Here is a 14,263-nt window from a genome sequence, read left to right as displayed (position 1 = left end):
AAGATAGATGGCGCTATAATAAAATCACTTGTGTATCCAGTACTTTCATGTGGAAAGTTGGATATCAGACACACTGTCACACACACACAGAATGTTGCACACCTGTCAGAGGGCGACCCCCTCCCAACACACACACGCCAATAACAACTTCCAAGCCACTCTAGATTTCTGTAAGATTTATAAACAGCACACAAAATGAACAATAATTGTAACTGAAATAAAAATTATAAAAAGACAATAAAATTACAACATTAACGTTAAAAGTCATTTTCTTTTTTCAGAACAGATCAAATATTTATACAAATACTTCCTATAGAATATATGTAGCATATAAAGAAAAAAACATGTTTAAAAAAAATGTATTTCAAACAAGGAAACACCTTTTGAATCCAGTCAAATCATTTCTATTCGTACATAATAGTCGCTTCATGGTCAAGGGGTGAGCTCAAAAACAGTTCGAAAAATGTTGACTTTTTGTTAAAGGAGGTTTTGGTTGGTGTCAGTGTTGCTGGTGGAGTTGGCTGGTAGCAACAGTTTATCAACCTAAAAACCATAAGGGTGAAATACATTAGAGACGATCAAAGTCAATTCCACCGGCAAATCTGAACTCACGATTGAGTGTAGTGTAAACCACGTTTTAGTAGTTTGTGTATGAAACATAAACCTGTAGATTAGATATGAGGTCAAAATATTCCAGGTACAGTCAGTCAGATTAGTCAATCCTTATTCTAAGGATGCAATTCTTTATCCTAATTCAAATCTGTTTTTTGCTTCAATATGGTCCTTCTGTGTGTATCCTCCAAAAGTCAGAACAGTTCATTGCAAACCCCCCCCCTCCACATTTTTATAAAATATTCCGTATAAAACCCCTCACGGTGGCTCAATACTGTTGTCTTCCTAGAAAAAAGAAACAATTTGGTTTATGAAAAGCACAAGAGTTTTCAAGTGTTTGTATTCAAGAAGGAATGGGGGTGGGGGTGAGAGTTGATTAATACCCACACATTTTTTTAAACAACTATATAAAGTATACATATATATATATCCTTGCAGGTATATATATATACATATATATATATCCTCCTTTTCTGTCCTGTCCTCCCCCTTTTCCTGTCCCGCCCTCCTTTACTGGTCTAAGTTCAGTTTCAATCAGTCAGCTCCACCACCACAGACAAACCAGGTCTGTAGAGAGGTGACACTAAATGTACAACAATGACAGGCAGTTACAGTACAGAATAGTTCCTACTGGTATCAGCAGACACCTATGGATCAACAGTCCACCATTAGAATTCCATTGTTGTTACGAACCGGATCCTCCTCTTCACCCCTAATCCCTCTCTCTTATAAGTCATCCTTGTTTTGAAAAGGGAAAGAAGAAACGAAGTGTGGGATTGGAAAACGGGATTCAATCCCGAGGATGAAGCTTTTAACATAACATTAGAAAAACATATAACATCTCCGAACTAACATATACCATGATACAATACACAATTCCTGGGTAGGCTTTCTATGCCAAAGAAAGACGAATAGATGGAATCACTGAAGATAAGTTCTATCAGGTCTGGTTGGTTGAAGGTTGAGAATATGTTGGTCCAGCTCTCAAGTCCTGTTTTCTGGTTTGCGTATCCAGTTTGAGGTTAATGTTAACTCGGAACAGTCTCGGAATCAGCCTTTGGATTCCTGCGCTTCCGGTCCGCACTCGCTCTCCTCCGGGATATCCTGGAGATCTGAGGAGGTCATTGAAGGTTATTCATATGAACAAATGTGTTATTAATACGTTTAATAACGTTTGAATAACGTGTTGATCCAAACAAGACTAGCTTGCTCAGTAATGTAAATAGAGGTTCCAATCAAGATGCCACTGGAGGAGTACTGTTATGTACACTGAGTTACCAGACATTGACTGATACAATAAGGACTGTGGACAGAGGGAGTTAAATATTGTCAGAGGTATCCACCCTTTATGCACACAGAAAGAAAGAATGGGGAGAGGTGCATTGATTGAGTAAGAAGGGCATAAAAAACAGTGACTGTCTCTCAATACTCTAAATGTCGCCTCTAAACCTACCATTTACCGTATGATCAAAGTTGTATGAAAATGTATGAAAAGTGTGGAGAAGTAAAGAGTGGAGAGGACAGAGCACTATTATTGACTATCAACAAGCAGCCATTAAGAGAGGGCAGAGAGATAGAGGGAGGGCAGGAGATGGTGCACAAAACTCTGTCTACTCTAGAAACAGCTGTGAAATCGGTGCCAAACAGATAGCTAGAGATATGACGTGGCGACACACCTTCAACATGCAGAGGTAGAGAAATATGGCAGGGCTGAAAGAACATAAAAAGTGTGTGTGTGTGACTAATTCAACTAGGTGTGATATGGTTAAAGGTCAGAAATGGACACCATAGGGATTTTTGGGGGTTTCCATTGATTTGGCCAATCCCAAAGTTATCGAGTCAACCACCTCTATCTCACTGATTACACCCTACCAATGACTAATACTTTAGTGGCCCTAGATATTCCTTCTACTTTTGTTTTTTACTCCACATACAAACGTATACATATAAACAACAATTTACAGACGTACACAAACAGACACACACAAACAACGACTACATCTCATCTGCCCAGACCCACATGCTCACACCTCCATCCCTAGTGCCTGCATTACTGCTTTCCCTTAGATATTTCAATTACACTCAATACAGGAAAGATGCACACTGTGGGTCAATTACTCACCTCTTGGACTGTCGGAGCGTGGTGAAACCTTCACTACATCCGCCTCTTCCTCTGACTCCTCCTCTTCCTCCTCACTGCCTTCCTGTACGCCGTCCAATTGGTCCACTGGTTCCTGACAGGCCAATGGGGCGACAGGGCTGGGCTCGCCATCACCACTTCCTCTCCTTTTAGCGGGAGCCTAGTAAAGGAGAAAAGTCATCATATCCTGTTTGAGCTCACCTGCAGATCAACCACTAGTACTTCCTGAATGGCTTAGTGATTCAGCCAGTTGGGGAGAGGACTGTAAGTCTACCTAAACCCAAACACACTTGACCCCAAACTCACACACTTGACATTCACACACCTCTGCCAGATGTTACTTTGCTCACCTGCTCTAAGGCTGTAACATCCACCACAATGTCTTCGTTGCTGCCTCTGCTGCCTCTCCTGCCCCTCCTGCCCCTCCTGCCTTTATTGTCCCTGATCTGCTGCTCCAGCTGAGCCCGGGCCCTCTCGCTCTCCCTCAGCTTGGCCTCCAGGGGGCGCAGCCTCACCACCTCCTCCTGCAGCAGATCATGCTGCTTCTGGAGCATGGCCATCTCCCCCATGGCTGCCACCGTGCCCGCATCCAGACCTGTGTCACGTGACATGGAACGGCACAGCCTGGGGAAGGAGTTTGGAGGAGTGGGGGTGGGAGTGGGGGAACCTGAGGAGGCAGGGCCTGTGCCCTCATGGAGGCGGAGCTCGAGGACAGAGTCTTGGTGAATGACGGCGGCCTGGGAGAGGGAGGGAGAGAGAGGAAGGGGAGAGTGAGTTTTGAATCTAGGTTGGAGCTGGGGTGTAGGGAAGGACCACAGATGCAATACAAAATGCCTCAAATGGATTCCAGTGTGTCATTCAGCCTCACCTGTAGAGAGTGGAGATGAGCACTGAGGTTCACAAGCCTCTGACACACCTCCTCATTTAGGGGTCTGTCCTGTAGCTGGTTACCATTTCTGTCCTGAAAGGATAAAGAACACCAACAAAACATGAAGTCATTATAAACTGATTATCTACTACAGTCACAGTTGTGGCTTATGTGTATGTTATCCAACCCTAAGGCACAGTCATCCTCTCTCACCTTGGACGCTGGACTTTCTTTGATTTCATGAGTCCCGTTGACTGAGATCGAATCTCCATCTGTAAATGGGTGGGACAGAAGGAGAAATAAAGTGAGCTGATTGGTAAGTGAGAGCTGAAACACTGTAGAGACCACACTCCACCATCTCCCAGGGGTAAAAGACAAAGTGAAACCACTCACTGCTCACTGGCGCCCCTTTGTTGTTCTGGTCACCATTGGTACCGTTGGTGCTACCGTTGGACTTGGGAAGCTCTATGTTGGAGCCCAGCAGCAACTCACTCAGCCTGTCAACTGATGAAAGGGCAGAAGGAGAGGGAATTAAAAACTAAAAGAAAAAGAGGCATAGCAACGTTAATAACACAATGTAACATCGTCCTCGTCACTGAATAACACTACACCCAGGGGTTAATAATGGAGGTTTCATTGGTGATCTCAGATTGACTCCTGAGAGGTTATGACTAGCTGATACTCATACTCTTATAGGGTGCTCATTATTTAATTATACCTCTCTATCTGCAGTGTTAAGCTCTGGGTTAGGCCTCATTTAATACCTGCCTCTCTGTAAGACGGCATTAACACTCACCTTACCCTCTATGGCACTGACCTAGGATGACCCAACCCTACACCAGCCTCTCACCTCACTATTAGGTTGTGAAAAGTCAAACTGACCATAGATCAGGTATTAGAATGAAGGTAAATTCTACATTCCCTTACCCTCTGAGATGGCGTCGGTGAGTAGGTATTCCGCCTGGGGTGCGTAGGGGGTGTCGGCCCGGAAGATGTTCCTAGAGTTGGTGGAGGGTGTGACCTCCTGACCCCCACCAGTGACCTCAGCCAGGTCAGAGAACAGAGTCACTCTCTCCTGGAGGAGCTCCAGCACCTCTCTGTCCTTCTGCTGGATGTCAGCTAGAAACACATTCGAGTCAGTAAGATGCATCTTCAGGTCTAAAACGACTGAATATTCAGAACGATACGGATGTTGTCTATTAAGGGAAGATAAATAGACAAGTGTAGCACAGGAATGAGATAGAAAGAGACGGGTGGAGGAGTGTGAGGAGAGGAGAAGAGGTTGTACCTCTGAGTCGGCGCAGTAAGGCCTTGTCCTCTGTCTCTATCAGGGGGAAGTCCTCTCTGGACGGACAGCTGGAGGGAGAGAGAGAGAGTGAGGAGAAGGTGAGGTATGGTCGAAATAAGGATAATGCCGGAGCATAAGGAAGGACCACTAGGATTCCAATAAGGATAATAGAGAATTCTCAAAATTGAAATCGGCAATGCTCTGAATGAGTTGAGTAGGTGTGTGTTTGTGTGTATTACAGTAGCTGACCTGCTGACTGTCTGCTGTATGAGTCTCATCCAGTTGTTCCTGTCGTCTCGTGAGGCGCCGTGCAGCTCGTACATCTCTGGGGGGGTGGAGTCACTGATCAGGAACATCCCTCGCTCCTGATTGGCTATGTCCCTCACGATCAGGTTCTTCAGAGACAACACTGCAGGCTTGTCCTAAGAGAGAGAGAGAGAGAAGAGAGAGAAGAGAGAGAAGAGAGAGAGAGAGAGACACCAAAAGGGGGGAGGGGTTAGCTCTGTGATTTAACGCTTAGACTAAATAAAGTTAGATGTGTGGAAAGGCAAAGACAGAAGCAATGGAGGACCTGCTGGACAAAAGTCAGAACGCAGAAGAGATGAGTAGAGAGGAGGATGAATCAGATGGGTGGAAAGGAGGAGCAGACTTACTATGCAGGGGAATAAATACTTCTGGTCCTTCTCCTGCATGAACACCAGGATGTCTGTCATCAGCAGGACCTGCACGTCTACATAGACACACAGAGTGGAACATTGTTAAAGATACATAGTGTGCAACCTTGTTTCTCCACACTTATTTGTTAATAAATGTGTTATACACACTCACACTCAAAGATACAGGAACAATCATACCCCTTTATCTCTCTCTCTCAGATACACACACACTCCAATCCCTACCTTTGAGTCTGGATCCTTGCGTCTTCCACAGCAGCGTTCCCTCGTGGAGGAGCGTCCTGCGGAGCAGCTCCCCTCCCCTGAACACCCCTCCTCCCCTGACCTCTGCCTGGGCCCGGGGGTCCAATCTAGCCCTGATCTCCTGAAGCCTCTGGGTCCGCTCCAGCTCTGCCACCTGCTGGTCCACAGAGCTCAACAAGTCCCGGATCAGGGACAGGGACTGGGCTAAGGACTGGGCCTCCTCTTCACTGCCTGTTGAAGGGGGGGGGGGGTTATTATACTGCCGTGTATGTAGTGTAGTGATTATTCAGTTCTTATATGTTTTTGTCTACTCCCTGAGCTGTAGTGGCTGTTCTGTGTTCAGCTTATATGCTGTGTGAGACTGCTTACTAAGCTGCTATAGCTGTTCTGGTGTCAGGTCTTACCCTTGGTGTTGTCCAGGATGCGTTTGATGAGGACAGGGTATTTGGTGATGCGTTGAGTCACCAGCAGGATGCACTCCTGGATGCCATGGCGACGCAGCAGGGGCCCCCGGCTTACCCTCTGATTATGGGATGGATGAGATTTAATACCACTTATTATATATTTAAGCAATAAGGCCCGAGGAGGTGTGGTATATTGGCCATTATAAACTGTGTGGTTCGATCCCTGAAAGCTGATTGGCTGACAGCCGTGGTATATCAGACAGTATACTGTACCACGGGTATGACAAAACATGTATTTGTACTGCTCTAATTACGTTGGTAAACAGTTTATAATAGCAATAAGGCACCTCAGGGGTTTGCGATATATGGCCAATATAGCACGGCTATAGCAGTGCTATATTGGTCATATACCACACTTCCCCGGCTGATGCTGTTTCAGCCAATCAGCATCTAGGACAAACTACCCAGTTTTATAATATACTATAATTACCACTTAGACATAACATGTAATAACACTACTAATTTGAATTGGTAAAGTAAAATAAAGGCATAGATCCATCTATGGGGGCTGAAGCCCAGGAGAAATCCCATTTTAGCTAATATACAGGAGCAGTCAAAAGTTTGGACACACCTATTCAATCAAGGGTTTTTCTTTATTTTTACTATTTTCCACATTGTAGAATAATAGTGAAGGCATAAAAACTGAAATACCACATATGGAATCATGTAGTAACTAAAAAAGTGTTAAACAAATGTTTTATATTTGAGATTCTTCAAAGTAGCCACCCTTTGCCTTACTGACAGCTTTGTACACTCTTGGCATTGTCTCAACCAGCTTCATGAGGTAGTCTCCTGGAATGTATTTCAATTAAAAGTTGTGCTTTGTTAAAAGTTAATTTGTGGAATTTCTTTCCTTCTTAACATGTTTGAGCCAATCAGTTGTGTTGTGACAAGGTTATACAGAAGACAGCCTATATGGTAAAAGACCAAGTCCATATTATGGTCAGTCATCTTGAAAATCTCAAGAACTTTGAAAGTTTTTTCAAGTGCAGTTGCAAAAACCATCAAGCTCAATGATGAAACTGGCTCTCATGAGGACCGCCACAGGAAAGGAAGACCCAGAGTTACCTCTGCTGGAGAGGATAAGTTCATTAGAGTTACCAGCCTCAGAAATTGCAGCACAAATAAATGCTTCACAGAGTTCAAGTAACAGACACATCTCAACATCAACTCTTCAGAGGAGACTGTGTGAATCAGGCCTTCATGGTTGAATTCCTGCAAAGAAACCACTACTAAAGGACACCAATAAGAAGAAGAGACTTGCCTGGGCCAAGAAACACAAGCAATGGACATTAGACCGGAGGAAATCTGTCCTTGTCTGATGAGTCCAAATTTGAGATTTGTAGGGCCTCCCGGGTGGCGCAGTGGTCTAGAGCACTGCATCGCAGTGCTAACTGCGCCACCAGAGTCTCTGGGTTCGCCCCCTGGCTCTGCCGCAGCCGGCCGCGACCGGGAGGTCCGTGGGGCGACGCACAATTGGGCTAGCGTCGTCCGGGTAAGGGAGGGTTTGGCCGGTAGGGATTTCCTTGTCTCATCGCGCTCCAGCGACTCCTGTGGCGGGCTGGGCGCAGTGCGTGCTAACCAAGGGGGCCAGGTGCACGGTGTTTCCTCCGACACATTGGTGCGGCTGGCTTCCGGGTTGGAGGCGCGCTGTGTTAAAGAAGCAGTGCGGCTTGGTTGGGTTGTGCTTCGGAGGACGCACGACTTTCGACCTTCGTCTCTCCCGAGCCCGTACGGGAGTTGTAGCGATGAGACAAGATAGTAATTACTGAGACAAGATAGTAATTGGGGAGAAAAGGGGAAAAAAAAAAATTTGAGATTTGTGGTTCCAATCGCTGTGTCTTTGTGAAACGCAGAGTAGGTGAACGGATGATCTCTGCATGTGTGGTTCCCTCCGTGAAGCATGGAGATGGTGTGATGGTGCTTTACTAGTGACACTGTCTGTGATTTTTTAAATAATTCAAGGCACACTTAACTAGTATGGCTACCACAGCATTCTGCAGCGATATGCCATCCCATCTGAGATTATCATTTGTTTTTCAACAGGACAATGACCCAACACACCTCCAGGCTGTGTAAGGGCTATTTGACCAAGAAGGAGAGTGATGAAGTGCTGCATCAGATGACCTGGCCTCCACAATCACCCAACTCAACCCACTTGAGATGGTTTGGGATGAGTTGGACCGCAGAGTGAAGGAAAAGCAACCAGCAAGTGCTCAGCATATGTGGGAACTCCTTCAAAACTGTTGGAAAAGCATTCCATGGGAAGCTGGTTGAGAGAATGCCAAGAGTGTGCAAAGCTGTCATCAAGGCAAAGGGTGGCTACTTTAAAGAATCTCAAATATAAAACCAAACACTTTTTTGGTTACTACATGATTCCATATGTGTTATGTCATAGTACTGATGTCTTCACTATTATTCTACAATGTAGAAAATAGTAAAAATAAAGAAAAACCCTTGAATGAGTAGGTGTGTTCATACTTTTGACTGGTACTATAGATGGCAGTAAAGATATGTTAATTTTGGGGCATTTCATAGGAGCGTGATTGGACCACAAAGCTAGGACACTTACGGAAGTTTTGAGGCCAGAACACATCCTTGTGACTAGTGTTCGTTAGGTAATAAAGCAGAAATAACTTGTTCCTGCCTCTTTTTGAATAGAACATCTACAATGTGATAGTTGTTTCTTCCATTCAGTGTTATCTGTTCAGCACTCCTCCTCGCTAAGACATGTGAGACACCCCTCAGCTGGTACCTCCTGACACGGACTGCTGAGCTCACAAGCGCACACTCACGCACGCACACACACACTTGAATCATGCTCTTAGGCATTCTCCCCGTCTCTGTACCTCTAACCCTTCACCGTCTCTGTGACCCCCCCCCCCCGCCTCACTCCATCCACCTCTCTCGCTCGCTCTTTCTCTCTCTCTCGCTCTTTCTCCCTTACCCGTATGAAGTGCTGAAACCTCTTGTCTCTGGCCAGCAGTTCCTTGTACAGTTTCACAGCTTTGGGGTGGCGGCTGCAAAACTCAGCATAGGCTTTCCTCATCTCATCTGCACACTGACCTGAGAACTGAAAACACACAACGGGTATCAACTCAGTCAGTGTGTGTGTGCACAATATGTTTATATTATGTATATGTTCGTTGGGTGTTTAGTATGAATGCATTCTAATGTTAATGGACGGCAAAGTTGGTACATGCGTCTCGGGTTCTGTGTGTGTGATTGTGGATGTGTGTGTGTGGATGTTTGTCCTAACGTCTGAGTGTGTGTGCCCAGTGCGTTTCCTACCTGTTCAGTCAGTATATCCCCCAGTTGGTTGATAGTAAAGTTAGTACTGCTACCGGGGGCCAGGCTGTGTGTGCGTCGTGTCATAAGCTGGGAAAGGAAACGTGTGTGTAGCGCCATCAGCTGCTCCAGACAGGGGAAGACAGCGTGCGCCACGCCCGGCTCCAACAGCACCTCGTCCAGCATGCCCTGCCGGAACACCCCCTCCATGATCCGCAGGGTCCTCACGTGGTGGAACTCTGTCTGGATCAGCTCTGAGAGGGGCACAGAGGGGAGAACAGCGTTAGGGATATACAGTACCTTTACATAACACACAAACACACACAGAGACATAGAGAAGAAAGGGATAGAGATAGAGAAAGAGATAGGAATAGAAAGGAATATAGCGAGAGAGAGAGTAAGAGATAGAGAGAGAAGAAGAGAGGGAGAGAGAGAAAGAGAGAGAGAGTGAGGAAGATATAGAGAGAGAAGAAGAGAGGGAGAGAAAGAGAGAGAGTGAGGAAGAGAGGTGTTCTCACCATAGATGACGTCTTGTCTCTTGATGACGTCTTTGCGGTGCGTCTGCAGGTAGGAGGGGTCTACGGCCCGGCTCCATGAGTCAGCCTCAAAGTCCTTCCCCTCCCTCTCCAGCTCCTCCAACATGGCAGCATAGTACACCTCCCCCTCGTCGTTGAGGGACTCCATGGACATGGCTCTGTTTCTGAAGTTCAGGGAGTCTGTGGACTGAGACAGGATCCTCCGCAGCCCCAACGGTGAGTCGTCATTCAGATTCCTGGGAACACATGTTGAACACAACAGTTACACAACGTTTCAAACCACTTCATATCAGTTCCCTACTCGCATAGGTAAACCAACTGGTGACTCCACACAGCAGCCTGCTCACCCTGCGAGGTTTTGTGTGGAGACACTCTTGGAGAGGGAGAGGCCAGAGCGGACACGGCGGGAGCCCAGCAGGGACTGACGGAGACTGTCGGACGGATAGATGGCTGAGCTGGGCCGCTCCTTCATCATAGGGGCTGGAGAAAGAGAGAGAGAGAGACAGAGAGAGTGAGGAGGGGTAGAGAGAGAGACAAGGGGTTCAATTGAACTTTTCCTGTCCAAAAGGATTTAAATCAATATGATGCAGTCAGTACTACATCCAGACTGCAGTGGCAGCGACCAGCCAACAGGGGGCATCACCCCTATATTCACATGCAGAAAGGAGGCATTAATTGCGAAAGAAGGAGAGGAAATAGGATAGAAGTTGTTGAGGAAAAGAGATACTAACTTTTGGTCCTCAGAGCTACGTTCGGCAGCGCGGAGCTGTTCCTCACCAGGGCTAGCTTCTGTTGCTGCAAAACACACAGAGAAAACACGTTTAGACCAATGTCTCATCCAACAGTCAACTTTTCAAAGAATAAAGGCCCAACTTTTGCTTTTCATACATAAAAAACCTTTCCTTTCCCCTCTCTCCCCTCTCTTACCCTTTGTTTCATCTTGGCACAGTTGGCCAGTGTGTCTCGACAGCGGTTGTGGATGGTGACATTGCAGGCTGCAACACAGAAGCACAAATATCAATTTCCCTGACACTCCACAATATCTGCATATGCACTGTTGATAAGAACGGCATTTAACTTCATGAAATCATGAGACAATTTTTGAGGCACTTGTCATTACGGTCACGATGCATTGCTTCCAGAGTGACTGGTGAGTACAGCTATCAAGTGAAGTTGTGAAAGGTGCCCACTCTTCCTGTTCCAGATAGGGTTATCAATGACACATTGTACATTTGATACTGTCACTGACTCTAATTTCTTAGTTTTTTCTCATATATTTTTTATTAGTTATACTATTTTGTTATTGAATACTGTACTGTTGGGTAGGGCTTGCAAGTGAAGCATTTCACTGTACTTGTGCATGTGACAATTAACACTTGAAACCTTGAAACCTACGCTTTCCGACACCAAGGAAAATGTTATCACTGTTATTAAAATCTCTCCTATGCCTCAAAACACCCCTTCTCCCCTCCTCTCTTCCCTCAGCTTCCCTTTCTCTTCATTGTTAGAGGGGCTCCACTTCCTGGTACATGTTTTCTTGACAGGAAGTTCTCCTGGAATGGCAGTGGGAGGTTGAAGGGATGTCTGAGGCAGGTTATCGGTGTGTAAGTGCATGTGTGTGTGTTCTGAGTCCTGGGAGTGTTGTTGCGTCCATATGAAATGGACTAAAAGTGTTTATGAGAGTTCTTGCCCACTATACAGGGTTGTCTTTGTTCTAAGAGCAGCCCAAGGCTAGACACACACACACACACACACACACACACACACACACACACACACACACACACACACACACACACACACACACACACAGAATCTCCCTTATAACACTCTACATATTCCTTTACTTTAGTCTTTCCAATGTCTCCGCCAAGATTACACATTTGCTACCAAAGCAGGCTAAATTCAGCCAAAACACTTGTCAGAAGTATGCTTGCTTTGGTGGGGTGCATTTCCTTGGTGCCGTTCCTATTTTCAACCAATAGTTTCCACACACATGAGAGGGAACACAGGTCTAAAAATACACTCTTTTCAGGGTGTGTTCTCCATAAAAACCAACATTTTACAGAGCATGGACTCAGCTAACACGCTTTCTACTTAAACCTCAGAAAGCGAGGCACACTGTGACCCATTCATCGCTCAAACTCTCACAACACACACACACACACACACACACAGGCTACAAACGACTTAAACATACTCAAAGCTCCTCACACACCACTCCTTACAGAAGGACAAACACATCCAGTAGATATTGTCCCCGATGCTAAAACAAACAGACTAGGCCCCTTGCTCACTAAACCAACATGCCAGTGTTGGACCAACACTGTTGGTGCTGAAACGATGGCTGCCTTCTCCAAGGCTCGTAGAGACATTTGGAAAGTCCTGTTAGACCCTTCCCCTAATGCTCAACATCGCTGCAATGCTCGGAAACTACACTGGAGACCTGACAAGAGTCATGGCATACTATTATAGATGTGTCCATATAGAGTGGCTCTACAACCTAGAAATGCTTTGGGGTTTCAAATACTGCTTAGAATCCCCCCTTCCATATGACACTATATTATTTACAGTTCACTTGTCTTTAGTTAATTATCTTATTTATTTATATGATAATACTGTACACTGAGTGTACAAAACATTATGAACACCTGCTCTTTCCATGACATAGACTGACCAAGTGAATCTAGGTGAAAGTTATGATCCCTTACTGATGTCACATGTTAAATCCACTTCAATCAGTGTAGATGGAGAGGAGACATTTTAAAGAAGGATTTTGAAGCCTTGAGACATAGATTGGGTATGTGTGCCATTCAGAGGGTAAACGGGCAAGACAAAAGATTGAAGTCGCACAGGTTTGTGTCAAGAACTGCAAAGCTGTTGGGTTTTACACACTCAACAGTTTCCCGTGTGCATCAAGAATGGTCCACCACCCAAAGGACATCCAGCCAACTTGACACAACTGTGAGAAGCATTGGAGTCAACATGGGCCAACATCCCTGTGGAACGCTTTCGACACCTTGTAGAGTCCATGACCTGACAAATTGAGGCTGTTCTGGAGGGCAAAAGGGCGAGAACAATTCAATATTCTTAATTTTTTGTACACATTGTATACCCCCCAATTGTAATCTGTGTGTGAGTGTAATCTAGGACCCTCAGATTACGTCAAAATGAGCCAAACAACAATGGCCTGGTCGTCTTAACCTGAGTCTTAATCTGTGTCTGAGGATGTAATCTCACACGTACTGACACAGCGCTACACAGAGGCTACACACATTAAGTTACACCCTGCTGGACACCCAGCAGGGCTCCTATTTGTCAGTTATCTGTTCATGCAGAGAACAATAAGAGGTGAGAAAGGAAATAAACAAGAGTCCAAATGTCGATGAAAACAAAATGTCTTTCTCTGCATTAATGGAATAAAGGGTCCCTGAAATGAATTTGAAATAAATAATAATAAATAAAAGATACCTGTGGACTTCATTCAAATTCAAGACAAACATTGATGTACAACAAGAACATGTACTTAATTGATTACATAGACAACATTGTAAAAGCATTGACGAGAAATCCTCCCTGGTGACTCCAAACCGGAAACATCCACTCAGACATGAAATCAATGGATTCTCCCAAAACAGGCGGTGCTACCTACTCTACACACACACACACACGCTCCCCCGCACCCAGCCTAACCATATGTCTCCCCTGTCCCAATTCACAGGGGACCTCAGATAGAAATCCCAATGTAGGACAATGTCATGACCCCGTATTCAAACATCGCTGGGTCTCTGAGGCAATATGGCTCCCTATCAGACCACTGTGTTAAACAGGAAATGTTTAACTGTGTTAGCCTCAGCTCATCCATCACTCATTACTGTTAGGGACCACTAACGTCTGTGGACGCAGAGAGGAAGAGGGATTGGGACTGTGTCTGTGTGTGTGTGTGCATTAGTTCGTGCTGACCTGCCTATGTGTGTGCGTCTATGTGTGCATGCGTATGTGTGTGTATGTGTGTGGGTGCACACGTCAGTGTGGCAGATTGCTTGTTAATCTCCCACACTCCAACTACCAGATGCACTATTTCCAGATTACAGTCGGGGAGGGTGGTAGCAGCTGTGTATTGGGGCAAGAGGGGGAGAGAGGGGGGCTG

At 45.5% G+C, this 14,263-nt stretch overlaps 1 protein-coding gene across 1 annotated transcript in view; it reads right to left on the bottom strand.

The window, feature by feature from the left end:
* Window positions 1-161: 161 nt before the first annotated feature.
* arhgef2 (rho/rac guanine nucleotide exchange factor (GEF) 2) overlaps window positions 162-14,263 on the bottom strand; it is a 37,210-nt gene continuing 23,108 nt past the window's right edge. The window contains exons 3-20 of the mRNA XM_055926093.1: window positions 11,041-11,108; window positions 10,845-10,908; window positions 10,461-10,593; window positions 10,096-10,349; window positions 9,581-9,831; window positions 9,237-9,362; window positions 6,230-6,347; window positions 5,808-6,056; window positions 5,562-5,638; window positions 5,158-5,330; window positions 4,909-4,976; window positions 4,548-4,739; window positions 4,014-4,124; window positions 3,834-3,892; window positions 3,621-3,713; window positions 3,103-3,489; window positions 2,735-2,912; window positions 162-1,724 (exon numbers count right to left, since the gene is read on the bottom strand). Coding sequence (XP_055782068.1) covers window positions 1,663-1,724; window positions 2,735-2,912; window positions 3,103-3,489; window positions 3,621-3,713; window positions 3,834-3,892; window positions 4,014-4,124; window positions 4,548-4,739; window positions 4,909-4,976; window positions 5,158-5,330; window positions 5,562-5,638; window positions 5,808-6,056; window positions 6,230-6,347; window positions 9,237-9,362; window positions 9,581-9,831; window positions 10,096-10,349; window positions 10,461-10,593; window positions 10,845-10,908; window positions 11,041-11,108 — 2,663 coding nt within the window. The 3' untranslated portion in view covers window positions 162-1,662. The remainder of the gene's footprint in view (window positions 1,725-2,734; window positions 2,913-3,102; window positions 3,490-3,620; window positions 3,714-3,833; window positions 3,893-4,013; window positions 4,125-4,547; window positions 4,740-4,908; window positions 4,977-5,157; window positions 5,331-5,561; window positions 5,639-5,807; window positions 6,057-6,229; window positions 6,348-9,236; window positions 9,363-9,580; window positions 9,832-10,095; window positions 10,350-10,460; window positions 10,594-10,844; window positions 10,909-11,040; window positions 11,109-14,263) is intronic.

The sequence above is a fragment of the Salvelinus fontinalis genome, chromosome 6 (genome assembly GCF_029448725.1).
Source record: "Salvelinus fontinalis isolate EN_2023a chromosome 6, ASM2944872v1, whole genome shotgun sequence".
In the NCBI taxonomy this organism is placed as follows: Eukaryota; Metazoa; Chordata; class Actinopteri; order Salmoniformes; family Salmonidae; genus Salvelinus; species Salvelinus fontinalis.
This window is presented reverse-complemented; position numbering and strand designations above follow the sequence as displayed.